This window comes from Leucopleurus acutus (genome assembly GCF_964270905.1).
Source record: "Leucopleurus acutus genome assembly, chromosome: 15".
In the NCBI taxonomy this organism is placed as follows: domain Eukaryota; kingdom Metazoa; phylum Chordata; class Mammalia; order Artiodactyla; family Delphinidae; genus Leucopleurus; species Leucopleurus acutus.
In genome coordinates this window covers 32697112-32714259 of record NC_139157.1, presented here as the reverse complement: position 1 = coordinate 32714259, position 17148 = coordinate 32697112, and the positions used below count along the sequence as shown (strand labels likewise).

Sequence of the window (17148 nt, the reverse complement as noted above, 5' to 3'; positions counted from 1 at the left end):
GCTTTACATAATTCAGACTTGCCAGGTCCCACAACTACAGAACTCAATTCTTTAAGATGAATCTCTCTAGATAGATAGATAGATAGATAGATAGACAGACAGACAGATAGAGATAAAATCTCCTATTGGTTCTGTTTCTCTGGAGGACCCAAATACACTTGGAAAGGATCCTGCTGAGATCCCTGCTTTGTCCATGTGTATAAGTAACTCGCACCTTTTACTGCCATTAAAAGAATTTGAATATATGGCCTACGTTTGTTAGCATCTCTCTGTTTTCACAGACACCGCTGACAACTATCCACACAGACACAGGTTCTGCAGACAATGACTGGCAGAAGCCGGTGAGTAGAACAAGCTGTGTAGAACAAGGTCCATCAGGAGAAACACTGAGACACGGGTTTGGATGTAATGGTGAATATGAGGACTGAAGAAGTCAGAGCTTAGTAGGTAAGACAGTAAATGACTGTCTTGGAATAATGGAAGAATTAGTGCCAGGTAGATTGAGCTTGAGTATTGAATGAGTTTGTTGAGCCAAACAACTGTGAAAGTTCCCACTGCCATTCTTGCTACCCCAGAACTTTCAGGAACTGTGAGATGTCTGGGCTGTTGCAAAAATCCGCATCTCGGGTAGCCCATAACTGATTTGACCTACCTTCCTCATGGGCATTCTCTGTCTTTTATCAAATGTTATCTGTATTTCTAAACAGTGATGGCTCAGAGGTTAGACTGAAGTTTCTATATTGTCATAGATACCTGTCTTATGAATAACTGAGTGTTGACTACACAAGTGAATTCATAGTTTAGCAATCATTTTCTAATTCTACTTTATGGTTTCTTTGTCTACTTTCGAAGTAGGCACTAGTAAATTAAATTGGACATCCTCATTGTAAATAGGAAAGCTTAGAAAATACATACAGGCGTGGAATATTCATGAGGATTCAATTCCCTAGAAATTTACCAGCAGTTCCCACTCCTATGTATTACAGAACTGAAATCTCAATTATACAAAGCCAGCTAATATAAGACAGAAAAATGATGCCAGGTAATCACAGTTACAAGTAATAACACTGAAACCACCACCATGAAATAAAAATTATAAGCCCTTGAAACAAATTTGTTTCCTGAATAGAAAAATCGAAGTATAAAATAAAAGAGCATAACAACTGGAAAACTATATTACAATAGTATGAATGCAAAAAGAACAAAAACAAAACACTATTAGCTCAAGTATGTTCTCTCTATGCTGACCCATTCAGGCCTACTTACTTTTTGAAATATCAAGGGTATTCGAGTTCCTGGTACTTTCTTCTGATCTTGTTCTAAAAGCACTGTCAGTGGAACACAAAAAAGGCCAGAATCTGCAACAGAAAAATAAAATTTCTTCACTTTCATCAACCTATAAAATATTAATGAAAAAATGTTAAGGTTTCAGATTCCTGATATTGTCACTCGATCCAACAACTATTTATTGAGCACCTAAGTGAATGACTGAGTGACACTGTCTACCAATTAGGTGCACACAACCTAATTGGAAAATTCTGGCCCTGCCTTATAAAGCAATCTAGCAAGTAAAGACAACTAAACAAATGATTACAAATCATCACCAAAATAATTAGAAAAGTATAAACTGTTACATATGAGAAATAGAGTGCTGTGGGAGTATGCAAAATATGCAAATAATTTACTAAATGTAATCAAATTAAAAGTTCTGGCTTAAAATAAATATCACTCATCTCTTCCATACTTAACTGACATTCTACATTCTATTGAATACAATACAGCAAAATATAAGTATTTGCTTTTTGAGAAATCAGCCAACATTATGGGCTTGTTCTATAAATGTTTTCCTGTAGAAAATATAGTTTATACTTGGTCTTTGTGAATTTAAATTTGTAGTTTTATATATTTGGGAATAACTCCCGAAGAAATGACAGGTAATAATTGATAATTTTTCTAAATTAAAATTATATACCTTCAGTCTGATGTGAGCATAGCTTCTCCCCAGAACCTCCTACCCCACGTCCATCACTAAGTGAATAGTTAGCTCAGAAGTGTAACACACATTATCAGGGGAGATATAAATCATTTGTGAACATGGAACGGGGGATTATCCTGTGATGTGAAAATAGACATTGGAAACTGTGACACTCAATAGAGATGACATTCAGCAGAATGCTAGTAACCCAGTAAATAACTTTTAGTTTAGGAACTAAGAAAAATGTGATCTTTAAGAATGTCAAAAGCCTAGTTTATAAGATAAATATCTTAGATAAAATACAAAAATATAAAAAAGATGGAAAGAAAATCTATAATATTAATAGTGATACTTTTAAATGAGAATGGCTTAATATTTCTCTCTCTGCTAGGAGGCAATTCTAAAACATAAAATTAAAAGACCTCTTTAAGCCACTTTTAAAGTCTTGATCACTGAGTCACAACTATTTATATTTCTATTTTGTATCTGGAGAAGACTTTGTGATGAGCTTCTGAAAAAGGATCTGAAGTCTTCATTATCTATAATGGACTTGTGGAAAACCAGAAGAACTATTTGACTCAGAAATTCACCAACCCAAGCCTTAAGCTAAAATACTCAAAGGAACAGAACACAGAATGAGGTCTTCTGGGGCCCAGCATGGGAGAGAGGACCTGAAGGGAAGGTACACTTCAATCCTACAGAGAAATTGCCTCTAAAACTTAAATCAGGTGAATACTTGTCTTTGCTATTGTTACCATAGCAACTCAATAATCCCCATTCTTGGTTTCCCTTTAAGAGAGATCTTTAAAGTTAAATGAGATGTCAGAGATTCCTAAACAGAAAAGCTGTGTCAATAGAAAATTATCTGGATTTCCAGACAAATAAAATCTTGGAAAAATCAGAAACTGAGGAAGTGTCTGTTCTCTATCATACTATAAAAAATAAAGTCTATTTATATAATGGGTAAAGCAAGCTGCTTACAAAGGAAAAAAAACTACACATACCTGTGAGAAGCACAATTTAGTGATATTGTGTGCCACAGTCGCATTATTTTAATAGAGGGAAGAATATTTTTTGCAGAAAAGTTAAAAGTAGAATGCAAATGAACAAAGGGACAGACTACTAACTGCCTATGTATTTGCCATGAAATAAATAAGCAAAAGTAATTGATCAGGATTAACCATCTTAAAGTCATTTTTCAAGATCCAGTTTTAGAAATAAGTAAGTATATGTACCAGATGTTTTTACATACAGTTTTCAAAGGAGAGAGCATTTGAGTTAAGAATCCTTGATTCAGAATTTCCTTCTAATTTCCTTCTATGATAATTAAATATTTGATTGCGTCTTTATTTTCTATAATCAAGGAGACAGTGCATTTTTATCAAGTTACAAAAATTTTGAAGGGAATGTTTTAGAGTCTGAACTTTAGATGTATTCATGTGTTGGTTTATTTTGTAGGCGTTTCCCACTCCCCAGAAGAATACTTCTAAAAAGCCAAGCTCATTCTTACTACTTCAGGAGTAAATCCAACTGTTTTTCATTTCAAAATTACCTTTTGTTTTGATTTTCACAGCTTTTTGTTGTTTCAGTTCAACACCCAATACATCATAGAGGGCGGTCAGCTCAATTAAGGCTAAATGGCAAACTTTCTTCATGTCCTGGGGCGCCAGGTCACCAATCTTGGTGGTGCCTGTTTTGTCTTTTGGCAATCTGAAACTCTAAAATAAATGCCATTAATATAGGAAGGATTTACAGTATCTAACCCGTTTTTTAATGGAACACAACAAAATTGTAACTATAGAAAGAAGTTATTCTCAGAGTGGTGACAATGAAATTGGCAGAATTTCTCCGGTCAGAATGAAGAACAATCCTGTTGTGATGATGATCCCAAACCTGCAGGGAGTCAATATGTGAAGTCTGACAGACAACGAACCAGACCATGTACTAGGAGTGTGAATACCAGTGGCCAAGAGAACAAGAGACAATAAAAACCAAAGGAGAAAAAAAAACTCGAGTTAACTGACCTTCAAGAGACAAGAAAGATTAGAAGTGAAGACAAACCATGAGGAGGAAGACGGAGAGGAGGTGGGAGATGAGAGAGTAGGAGCAACCACTGGTGTGTGCCAGGTACCCTTTATATACATTATCATTCATTGTTATATATGTAATACATGGCATTATATATACAATATTATATATGTAGATATATGATATATATAGTAATACTGTCATAAAAATCCAAATAAGGCAGGTACCGAAGAAGGGCTGTATAGCACTGGGGAGAGGGGGAGAGCAGAGGGGAGACTAAAAGCAAGACTTTAGAGCCAGGATGCCCACTGGTCATCTAGCTACTGCCTAGTTGTGTCTGACTTCTGGCAACTCTTTAACCATCCTTTCTGTAAAATGGGAGGAAGAAAGGGGGAGGGGGCTGGGGGAGGGGGAGGAAAAGGGAGAAGGAAGGGGGAAATGGAAGGAGAAGGGGAGGGGGAAAGAGGAAGGGGAGGGAAAGGTGAGAGCAGAAGAGGGGAAGGAAGGGGGGAGGGGGAAGGCCACCTAGTTCAGAGGGCTGTTGTGAGGTTTAAAGGCCTGGCACTTCCCAAACACTTTGATGTGGTTGCTGCTACTATTACTTTCACCACTGAATAAATAAGCCGAGACTTAGATATACCACTATCACAGGCAAGTAAGTGGTGTTTTCGTTGTTTTGTGCCTTTTTCAAATATTATCTACTACCTATTCAGCCTCTTTTAATATTAAATATATTAAAATAAGAAAAAAGATAAGAACATGAATTTCTCTAACGTATTTACTACAAATGACAGCCCCATTGTATTTACCAATTACTAAAACAACGATCATTCTCTAATAGTTTGATAAAAATCTTATTATGAAGGTTGTATCTCTTGGGTTTGCCCTTGATTTCCTAATTTAATGGCCAAGGATATTCAACTGATTCCCTTTTATTCCCTTTACTTTGCTCATTTTTGTGCCATATCATTAACATTTCATAGTCTAAAAACTACTGCAAAAGACGTGTCCTAAAGTAGCAGTTCTCAAGGTGTGCTCCAGGGAGCCAGAGAGGTGCCCAACACTTTTTTCAAGGAGTCTAAGAGGTCAACACTATTTTAATAATTAATACTAAGACATTATTTGCCTTTTTCACTCTCATTCTCTCATGATGCACAGTGGAGTTTTCCAGAGTTTTCACAAGACATGTTATTGCCAACAGACTGAACGCAGAAGTAGATATGAGAATCCAACTAACGTCAACTCAAGCCAGACATTAGAGAGTTGCTAAAATGAAAAACCATGGCACACTTCTTAATAATTTGTTTTAGAAAATATGCCTATTTTGCATAAAAATGTTATTTATGTTCACCATAACACTAATATATTTTAAATGGGTTAATAGTTTAAAATTTTTTCAATTTTAATTTCTAACATGGTAAATATCCATGGGTATAACTGACATAAAGAAAAGCTCTCCCTCCTCACATACACAGTATTTTAAATTATTTATCAAGAGAAACTTTTCCTTAGCCTACTTATTCACGTTTCATAGCTCAGGAACACAGGTCAGTGACCAACTTCCATGGAACTCAATCCAAAGAAATTCTTTACATTCCAACATCACTTTGTACCAGCCTTCTTCGTCTCCTCAAAATCTTCCATGGGATCACAGCTTCCGTAGAAATCTGTGTACGCCTTCTTTCTTGGGTCAGCCAGAGTAAACACAGAGAGCTGCAGTCCCCAGGGAGACAGCAAATGCTCCAACAGTATGAAATCACAGATTCTTGGCCAGAAGGCCATGCGTCTGAGGTTTCTTCAGAGCACTGGAAGCTGTGGTAGTTATTCTCCTCAACACCACCATCCTTCTTGACTGATAAGACAAAAGCTTTTCGAGGTCCTCAATAATTTTTAAGAGCCTAAAGGGGTGATAGGGCCAAAATGTTTGAGAGTCACTGTCCTAGAGCATTTCCTAAAACCTACAACTTTTGGCAGTTGAGCAGCTCATTCCTTTCAACCAAACTCAGCTCCAAGAGAGAATCTTCTAAAGTTCTCCACAGAACCTCCTACAGAACCTTCTTTGGAATCTGCTATAGTCTCAAGAGAGTCCACTATAGGAGAAAAGAAATCTTTCTTAACTTTTTGTAATACATTTTCCCTATGAGAATATTAAAAGAACAGCAGTAGATATCATTAATATGCAGCCAAAGTGAATTTCCAGCAAAATTTCCAGCATTAATGGTACAGTGCCTAGGGGTTGAGAACGAGAACGTGCCACCAGATATCACAGTTTTGACTTTTAACTATTACTGCAAGGTAAGACAAAAATAACATTCATCTTTCATAAATGGTTTGTCATTCTATTCTGCAAAAGTTCCAACAGGATAAAAATTATTACAGCATATTCTAGGTTGGGAAACGGAGGTTCTTTAAGAGACTAAAAATGCCTACATAGCCAGTGATATATGGAAGCAAATTCAGACCTTCTAAATCCTAAATTCAGTGGCCATTCTGCTCTGCTACATTTTCCCTGCCCCCCACAGCAGGCAGGGAGGAATCTAGGTTGATCAGTGTAGATGTAGGACTGTGAACCCCGCAAGGACAGGAACCATGTCTTAATCACCTCTGTATTCCTGCTATACCACAGCCCTGACACACTGCGGGTGTTCTGTCCCAGTGTATTCAATGAATGAAGACACACACCAGACAGGGAGAAAAGCACAGAATCAAGCTCAGTGAGGTACAGGGTTACTGGCTTGGTGCTCCCCCAATTTTGGGGGATTTGTACTGGGCTTCACTTTTAAAATCACACAAAACTCTTCCCATTTTTTTCTCGCCTGGTCCCAGAGTTCTGCTAATTGTTTTGTTTTCTTAAGGGCTGAACCAATTCCATTTACCAACCATTTATTAATTTAAAAAAGGCCCTAAATGCTTCATTAAAATCAGTTGGTTTTGTTGTAATAAACCAAATACATGTAATATAATTATTTAAAGCATTACCCAAAGTAAATGTGTAAAGAAACCTGAAATATTATTAGTTCAAACATTGGATTTACCTAGCAATATGTCATGAGCTTTATTTATTTATTGATTTAACATTGTGCTTAATGAAAGGAGTTCGTTCTTTATCCCAATGTTTAATTCATAGCAGCAGCTTTAAATATTTATGAAGTTTCACGTCGTTTTTGTTTAGTTAATAGACTGGATGGTTCAGTTCGTTGGCTAAGAGAAGGCAATGCGATTTCAGCAAAAGAAAAGCTCTTCACCTTTTGAAAAGTGTGCTTTAAAAAAGGAATGAAATAAAATTTTTCGAAACATATAAGGTCCTTGGCTCCCATGCATTACCATAAATTAATCAGGCAGCTCACCCAGGCTGCACCCCTCTTCTGTAGGCCTTGAGGTATGAGGGGCCCGTTAGACACTTTATCAGTAATGACGGACTAGACTTTTTCACTCATCAAGTCCCTCTAGCTTCAATTCGGAAAGCAAGAGAATCTACTCTTACTCGGTCAATTTCCACAGCTGCCTTCTTATCATCTGCTAGGAAATTCATTTCTTATCTAAGATTCTTCCATGTGTAAAAATGCGATTTTATTACAGTGTTTCAGTCATTGTCATCCTAGGGAATGAATACTTTTCTAGATAAATGAAGTTTTAGAAAACTTCAAATTCACAGTTTTTTAAATTTCTTTATTTTTTTAAATGGAGAGCAATAATCATAATTTAAACTTTTCATGACAATTCTGGATCATGATTCTACATACCTAGTTTTGCATTGTGTACAAATGTGTGTCTGCCTTAGGTTTTCAGTCTCCTCACCCTGTCCCGAACTAACATTTCTTTTACTGTCCTTCTGCTTCCTCCAGAGATGTTCCATTTTCTAACAAACCCCCAACTTGAGCCCCCATGCAAGTTTTTAGCCTTCAGTATGCACTGAGCTTTGTTACCAGACAACCAAAGTTGCCATAAAACATGAATTTACTTGAATTAAACATAATTCAGTAAGAATCCAAAAGACACTAAATAAAGACTTAAGAAAATATAGGCATGCATCTAGAATATAGGCTTCACCATAGTTATCATTTCAAAGCTATGATCTTAAAAATTGCTAAATAAAGCCTTACTGTTTTTAGTCTCCCAAGATAGGATAAAGGAGTGCTACTAAATTTCTATTGTATATGAAGGGCTCAACAAACCAGAATCTTATTTGTATAACATCCCAAGCTATCCTGAAGAAGTTGTCAGTAGCACCAATACAAGGACACAAACTCACACCTAAATTAAATGCATATATACCTTGCGGGCACATGTCATCATGATCTTCCAGAAAAACTCCAGCTTCAAAGGCTTAGTCACTGAAGCCAAGCCTTAGCATGCCATGTAATCGCTCTAACCTGTTTTTTTTGTATGAAAAAGAACCATAATATCCACCTCACAGAGATCATTCGATAAATGAACAAAATAATTACAGAGCATACTTTCTAAGATATCATGGGTACACAAAAAACAATAAGTAACAGCTAAATTTTCATCTTCACACACATTAAAGGTTATAAAACCTGATCTCCAAATTTAAGAGGAGAAATTTGAATCTGCTGTGAGAGATCATAAAGAATTAACAAAGATTGCCCAATGCCATAAGAAAAAGGAAGTGAATGTAAAATGAGGTCAACAGAGAACAATGTATTACATAAAGCCTACTGCTTACTTACAGAAGCAGGAGAGCATGGAGTAGAAATGGAATTTGAGGTTTTATCTGCTTAGACTCTCACCTCAGAGTGACGAATATAAATATTTACTTCACCAATCATGCTGATGACCTGTAGAAAGCTTACAGTATGCGCATGCCTTCTAGAAGATATACAGATAAATAAATGGTTGTATACATGAACTGAAGCATATATGCATAAATAAATACATGGAGGGGCTTCCCTGGTGGTGCAGTGGTTAAGAATCCACCTGCCAATGCAGGGACATGGGTTCAAGGCCTGGTCCAGGAAGATCCCACATGCCACAGAGCAACTAAGCCCGTGCACCACAACTACTGAGCCGGCGCGCCACAACTACTAAAGCCTGCACGCCTCGAGCCTATGCTCCGCAAGAAGAGAAGCCACCACAATGAGAAGCCTGCACACCACAACGAAGAGTAGCCCCCGCTTGCCACAACTAGAGAAAGTCCACGCACGGCAACGAAGACCCAAGACAGCCAAAAATAAATAAATAAAAATTAAATTTAAAAAAATTAAAATAAATAAATACATGGATACATTGACAATAATTATCAAAAGCATGGCACCTTAACAGTTTAAAGAATGATTTTATAAATTTTATCTAATGTAAGTTCACAAACAGGAAAGCACTAACAGTAAAGCTAGATACTGAGCTAGACCCCAAAGGATGGGATAAGGCTTCCTTGATAAACACGGAACTATAGGCGGGTAGAAATGGGAAGGTCATTTTAAGCTTGGGGCACAACGTGAATAAAATCTAGAAAGCAGGTAAGCAAAAATTAGTTTGTTAGGGAATAAAATGAGAGAGGAAGTTTTGTCTTTGAATAAACAAAATTCCTAGTTTATTCCACTGTTCGAATCAACAACTTAGAAGTCAACAAAGTTTTCATCTTGTTTAATTAGACTCTACCATCCTTCACTTAAACCCCCTTCCATCTGTTGAGATATATTAGACCATCACTTTTTTTTTTTTTTTTTTTTTTTGCGGTACGCGGGCCTCTCACTGTTGTGGCCTCTCCCACTGCGGAGCACAGGCTCCGGGCGCGCAGGCTCAGCGGCCATGGCTCACGGGCCCAGCCGCTCTGCGGCATGTGGGATCTTCCCGGACCGGGGCACGAACCCGTGTCCCCTGCATCGGCAGGCAGACTCTCAACCACTGCGCCACCAGGGAAGCCCAGAAGACCATCACTTTTAAAAGATACTTTTGCTAAGGATGGTCTGGAGCCTGGATCATCTCTTTAGGCCACATGATGCATGCATACTCCTTTACTTTTCCCACTAGGCGTAAAAATAGATTCTTAAAAATATATGATAAAGCCTGGAAACAACCTAGATGTCCACCATCAGGTGGCTGGTTAAATAAATTGCGATACATCCTCACAGCAGGGTACAATGTATAAATAAAAAGGAATAAGAAATATTTCTCTCTACTACTATGGAGTGATCTCCAAGACATACTGCTAAGTGAAATATAAGTAAATAAATAATGAAGTGTGTATAGTGGGCTACCATTTATCTAACAATGGAAGGATAAACCATAAAATTAAAAGAAATTTACCTGTAAGGGAAATTTACCTGTGAAGGGCAGGGAGAGAAGAGGGTGATGGCTCAAGTACAGAAGTGAGACTTCTTATACACCTTGTTTTTAATTCTGACTTTTGGACCACTTAAATAATTTACATGTTTACAAAATAAAATTAAGTTTCAAAACAGCAATCACTAAACATTGAATATGAAATGAAACTAATTAACCCAACCAGGTATGCAGTTGGTGGCATAACCATATGGAGAATCACTATCCTAAACGACCTAAAGCAGAGTAATTTGATTATTACAGTCCTTCTGGGATGTATCCCAAGGATACAACCAACTGAGGAAAAGAAAAACAAGCTTAAACTGTTTCTTAGTAATCACATTGTTGATATGCTGTGCATTAACGGAGGATAAAACACATAAATAATTATGTGATATTCTAATTGTATTATCTGCTGTATCCTGAAAACCACTATTCTCAGCATGGAAGAAAGAAGACACAGATGTACTTCTGTCCTCTGAAAAGGCTTTAAGCAATGACCAACTCAGAGAAAGGAACATTCCTAGTGTCTTGAACATAGTCACAAAAAGTATATTTCTACTAAATGGAATCAGAGTTTCTTGCAGAAATAGACAATTCTAAGTCTGAAGCACTTAAATAATTTACATGTTTACAAAATAAAATTAAGTTTCAAAACAGCAATCACTAAACATTGAATATGAAATGAAACTAATTAACCCAACCAGGTATGCAGTTGGTGGCATAACCATATGGAGAATCACTATCCTAAACGACCTAAAGCAGAGTAATTTGATTATTACAGTCCTTCTGGGATGTATCCCAAGGATACAACCAACTGAGGAAAAGAAAAACAAGCTTAAACTGTTTCTTAGTAATCACATTGTTGATATGCTGTGCATTAACGGAGGATAAAACACATAAATAATTATGTGATATTCTAATTGTATTATCTGCTGTATCCTGAAAACCACTATTCTCAGCATGGAAGAAAGAAGACACAGATGTACTTCTGTCCTCTGAAAAGGCTTTAAGCAATGACCAACTCAGAGAAAGGAACATTCCTAGTGTCTTGAACATAGTCACAAAAAGTATATTTCTACTAAATGGAATCAGAGTTTCTTGCAGAAATAGACAATTCTAAGTCTGAAGCAGAAAATATACCGGAAACATATGAGAAATTTTCTCTAGGGTCATGTCATGTATGTCTACATCCATGAGTTAAGATACTATTTTTATAAGAAAATTAAAATGAAACAACACTAATTGGTCACTGATGAAAGATGCTAGGGAACAAAAAAAAAAAATCGAAGACTGGTAAATGAAAGTAAGAAGTAACCCATTTGAGAACATTTTTCTTAATAGAAGTATTCAAATTAATAAAGGAAAAAAAGAAATTAGAACATCATTTTGTAACCATCAATAAACAAACGGATCCAAGCATTGATCAGCAGCAGCTGCTAATTTCACAAAAGACAACCAGATATTTTTAATCTCTTGATACATGATCACATATGAAGTAGTCTTGACCCAAAAATGAGCCTGAGTCTATCAATCTAGAGTCAACCAATTTACAAGAAGCAGAAGAACATGGGGACAGAACAAGAAACTTAATAACCAGGTTTCTTCAACAAACAAATTTTGAGGGAGGGAGAAAGGGAGGAATGGAAGAAAGGATAAGGAAAAAGAGGGAGAGTAATGAAATAAGGGAGAGAGGGAAGGAGGCAGAGAAAGAGAGAGACACACAGAGACAGAAGGAGGGAGGGAGGAAGGGATTACGAGTCTTGAAAGGCATTATCAACCAACTGCAATGTATGAACCTTATCTGGATCCTGATTCAAACAAACTAAAAAAAAAAAAAATCATGAAATTTGTGATTCAATTTGAACACTGATTAGATATTTGAAATTAAGAATTATTAGCAATTTTTAAGGTACAATAATAGTAATATGGATATGTATTTTGGGTTTTTTTTTTTTCTTTTATTTTATTTATTTTTGGCTGCGTTGAGTCTTTCTTTGTTGCTGCGTGGGCTCTCTCTAGTTGCGGCGAGCGGGGGCTACTCTTCATTGCGGGGCACGGGCTTCTCATTGCGGTGGCTTCTCTTGTTGAGGAGCACGGGCTCTAGGCATGCTGGCTTCAATAGTTGTGGCACACGGGCTCAGTAGCTGTGGCTCGCAGGCTGTAGAGCACAGGCTCAGTAGTTGTGGCGCACAGGCTTAGCTGCTCCGCGGCATGTGGGATCTTCCCAGACCAGGGCTTGAACCCGTGTCCCCTGCATTTGCAGGCGGATTCCTAACCACTGCGCCACCAGGGAAGCCCTGGATATGTGTTTTTTAAAAAACCCTCTTTATCTTTTTGAAACACATACTGAAATATTTATAGATGGCAAAATATAATTCAGAGATGTGTTTCAAAATAACACAGAGTAGGGAACTGGTTGGGGGTATGTATAGGACAGGACTAGTCATGGGAAAATGAATGTTGAGGCTAGGTGGTGAGTATTGGGGAGTTCATTATACTATGCTTTTTAACTTTTGTGTGGTGAAATCCTACAAAATAAGTAAATGTATTTTTTTTTCTTATTAGTCATCCATTTAATACACATCAGTGTATACATGTCAATCCCAATCTCCCAATTCATCACACCACCTCCACCACCACCCCCGCCGCTTTCCCCCATGGTGTCCATACGTTTGTTCTCTACATCTGTGTCTCAGTTTCTGCCCTGCAAACCCGTTCATTTTTACCAGTAAATGTATTTTTTAAAAATATAAGACATTCGGTAGCAATGAGAACACTCAGTACACAGAGGTTGGTTTCTAAACACAATCTGCTACTGAAAAAACAAGGACTCCTTGAAGAAACAGATTCCTTCTAATCTGAGAGGAGAAAAGTACAAGGTGAGCCTGGAACATCTTGTACTAGAAAGCAAAGGAATAAGAGAATGAGGACATGTTAAATGGCATAGGAACCAGCTTGAAGGGCTCCCTTTTGTCAAATCTGGGTAAATTTAAACATCAAAGAAAAACAATAATGAGTTACAAAACACTGAATAAAAAAAGGAAGTTTTTGAATAGTGATATTCAAAAACAAAAAAAGGGAGGAAAAGCACTATTATGGAAGATTGCCAGCCAATCAATACAGAAGAAATAATAGAATGAGAAAAATCACCATTTCTCAAACACTAGTCTAATTATTGTTTCAGGCAAGGATTACAAATGCATGGTGAAGCCACTGGGCGGTAGGATATTCCCTCGCTCTCAAGGATCGCAAATTAGTATTAATTGTACATAGGAAAAGGTATCTTTATGATGGGGAGAACCGGTGAACGTCTCCTTAACCAAGTGGTCAAAATTCCATTTCCAGTAAAGGGACCATCTGATGTCATGCCCCTCTTCTGATGATGCAATGAGAGGCATAAACATCATCTAGGCAGTAGTGTGACCAAAAATGTTTAATGTGAATTCAGTCACCAAGAACAGACAAAATCAGAAATTTGATTTGCACTCTTCAAAATATTAAAGAAAAATCAAGGGATCTGATCTAGATTTAAGAAACCAAAAAAATATAACATTAAATACAACACATGACCCCTCATTTGAATCCCAGGTGGGAGTAAGGGAGAAGCTATTGATATTAAGGACAATATTGTGACAATTGGGAACATTTTAATATGATCATATATTAAAATATAATTATTGTTTTAATGTTCAATTTCTTAAGCATTATAACTGTGTTTTGTTTTGTATGCTCTTGTTAGGCTAAAAAAAAAAAAGCGAGTATATGTCTATAGTATAACCTATACATAGATAGACAGATATATGTAAAAAGAAAGTAAAGGTTGTACAATGTTAACTGGATCTACAGGAAGGCTGGGAGTGTATGCTATACTATTCTTTCAACTTTTCTAAGGACCTAAAATTTTCCAAATAAAAAGCTGATGAAAAATATACTCTGATAATGACATCTGAATAGTGTATTACGTACAGGTAACAGGGCATCGTCCCCTTTGCTCCTCTGGATTTTCTCTCTGGAGCTCTCTTTCTGATTGACAGCTTGCTCTGCAAATGATACCTCCAGGTTGATGTCTGTTTCAGAGGCGGGTGCCTCTTCAGGCACCAATGGAGTCATTTCCTTTCCGCCAACAACTGGGCTAGATGCCTGATCTGGGAAAAAGACAAAAGATTCAAGTGCTTTGGCTACTTCTTTTTTTAACTTCTAATACATCAACCATATAAACCTTTGGGAAAAGTACTATTTACTATAAGCAATAATTAACGGTTATTTTAATAGTAAAAAGTATACTCAAGGAATTCTACCAATGGTGAATGGGGGTGTAGAGGAGAGAAGGTGGTGACCAGAAAGCCAGAGTTGAATTGTGGAATCTTTCTCTAAGGTCACAATTCTTAGACTGAGTCCAGTTCCAAAACATTGATGGGTGATCTCAAGCTCTGAATGAAAAACCTCACAAAAATTTAGTAGACTTAATCATTGCTTTATTTTATACTGGGAGAGTGAAAGCAAAAAAAGGAGAGAAGGAGGTTAGCGTTACTCTCTCTTAAAACTATGATACACCATTTAGTTTCCTTACAGTGGAACAGATTCCTGAAAAAGATTTCTTCCATGCCCTGCATGTCCTTTCTGGAATGTTACCTATCTATCATAGTAAAAATTCCAAAACAAAAGTTAGCACCAACAATGTGCACTGTGGGAGTCAGGTCTGGAGGTACCTGGTACCAGAACCAACAGGTTTTGCACCAGATTATTACAAAGATTATAACAGCTCTCTTACAACTATAAATCTAATGAAATAAGTTCCACGTATTTACATCAACAGTTTATAATAAATTTAACATTATTTTCTTGGTTTGTTTGTTGTTAATCCTCCAGGAAAAAAATTAACACCTGAAAACTTATTTGCTGAAAACGTCAGCTTTAAGCTTGGAAGAAAATACTTCTAAATTTGGCTATTTGATAAGTTTTTGGTTTTTAACACAACTCACACTAGATAAAAACCTGGAATCAGTGACAGGATTACTGTTATTTTCTCGTTGCAGACCTTTAATTCATGGTGGGCAGCTCTGGACTACATCAGTAAGCTTACATAGTACATTCAAATGCTTATATACTAACACAGCAAGGTGATGGAAGGTAAAGTTAATTTTAAAATTTAATAAATATGTCATATATACGTATATTATTAAAAGTCTGATGCCTTCAGAAAATGTATTTGTATTATCTTCTATATATTTTCTATACTTATAGTCACTTAAATCAAAAACACACAGAAAAATTGTTTTACTCAAAAGAAAACACGGATAAATCTAAATCTAGCCTTTTTCACTCTCATTCAGTAAGCAGTGCGGGCTTCGTGGTTGTAGGACTTAGGTAGTGCTCAGCAGGACCCCAGGTTGGGTTTAACGTTCTACTGTTGCTGTCTTGCAATTTGAACAAGAAGCCCTACATTTTCAGTTTTCACTGGGCCTTGCAAATTACATAGCTGGCCCTGGTGACATCTCACAGTTAAGAAAGTAAGTAAAATGGACCTATGTGAATTCCAAAAATAAGAGAAAATTGAAAGCTCTTTGATTGTATTTATCTGCTGTCATCTATGCCACATTATGCTTTTCCAACAGCCTGTGACAATTTTTTTTTTAATTAGGATAACTAGACCTCTCTCCGATTAATTTTTAAAGTATTAACTTAAATGTCAAAGCACAATTTGAGTTTTACATTCCCACTGGTTTACACTGCTTTATGTTTTACTGTGAATATGTATGTTGGTTTCCTAGGAAACCATTCTAAGAGGAAAAAACTGATTAGCCATTTTCTTAAATTAGAAGCTACCTTTCTAAAAGCTGAGTGTTTATGGTCAAGAATATTAAAACGACTCCCTTTTCTCCTTGACAGCCCCATGTCAGAGCTACAAGAAACACCACCTCCCCACACACACAAACAAATGTTCTGTGAATTCAAAACTGAGGAGAAGAATTATAATTAAGTTAGAATACATTTTATACATATGAAGTTCCTCCAAAAATTGGCAAAAATAAAAAACACAATATAGAAAAGGCTTAAGGATCAAATGGTAACTCCAGTTAAGGCAGATAGCAGGAAAAACAGTTTCAGGGGTGATAAAGGAGCACTGCTAAAAGAAATAGTTAACTGATTAATAAAAGTATCTATGAATCAATTATCTACTCTCAAAGAGAAACGTTAACAGAGAATGCTGAGATAAACCTTTTGGCTCTTAAAGCCCAAAAGTGTAAATAATATAATTTATTTAATCCATTCTCCTTTGGTTTTTAAGTGGATAATAGCACTGAGTTACAAATATTTTACAAAACTCAAAGTTTTTCAATTGTCCAAAATAATCCATATCTTTATTTTAAAAAATAATTTCCCCTCCTCTTTGGAACTCGGAAAAGAAAACATAACACAAAAGTTTTAAAAGTTATTTCGGCATTATTAGTATTTCTAAATGTATGTATTAAACATTGGACTTTCATATACACAGAGTTGTATAATTTGATGAAAAGTTAAGATTGATACTTAGCAGTAGATTAATTAATTTGAAATGCAACAATGCTTGCAACATTAAAATTTTATTTTTCATTTAGAGTAAGTAACTTTGATTGAACATGCATAAAAGCCTAAGTGTAGGGAAAACATTTAAAATACACTACGTAGCTCACACTTACAGATCTCAAATGGAAAGAGCTCCACTTTTGAACTCCAGACAATATTTTCCATGCATTTCATTCAGAACCTTTCAATGTTTGCATAACACTGGTTAATTCACTGGCTAGCAAAAGAGCATGGCATTGCCCAGAACAGGTGCAGTAGTAAATACTCAGTGACTTGGATGGCATTATACACAT

At 36.4% G+C, this 17148-nt stretch overlaps 1 protein-coding gene across 3 annotated transcripts in view; it reads right to left on the bottom strand.

Moving 5' to 3' along the window:
• The window catches only part of ARHGAP18 (Rho GTPase activating protein 18), a 139076-nt gene that overhangs the window by 33049 nt on the left and 88879 nt on the right, over positions 1-17148 (bottom strand). For all 3 annotated transcript variants that reach the window (XM_082855708.1, XM_082855709.1, XM_082855707.1), the window contains exons 5-7: positions 14255-14433; positions 3528-3693; positions 1267-1358 (exon numbers count right to left, since the gene is read on the bottom strand). In XM_082855708.1, the coding sequence (XP_082711834.1) occupies positions 1267-1358; positions 3528-3693; positions 14255-14433 (437 nt within the window). The remainder of the gene's footprint in view (positions 1-1266; positions 1359-3527; positions 3694-14254; positions 14434-17148) is intronic.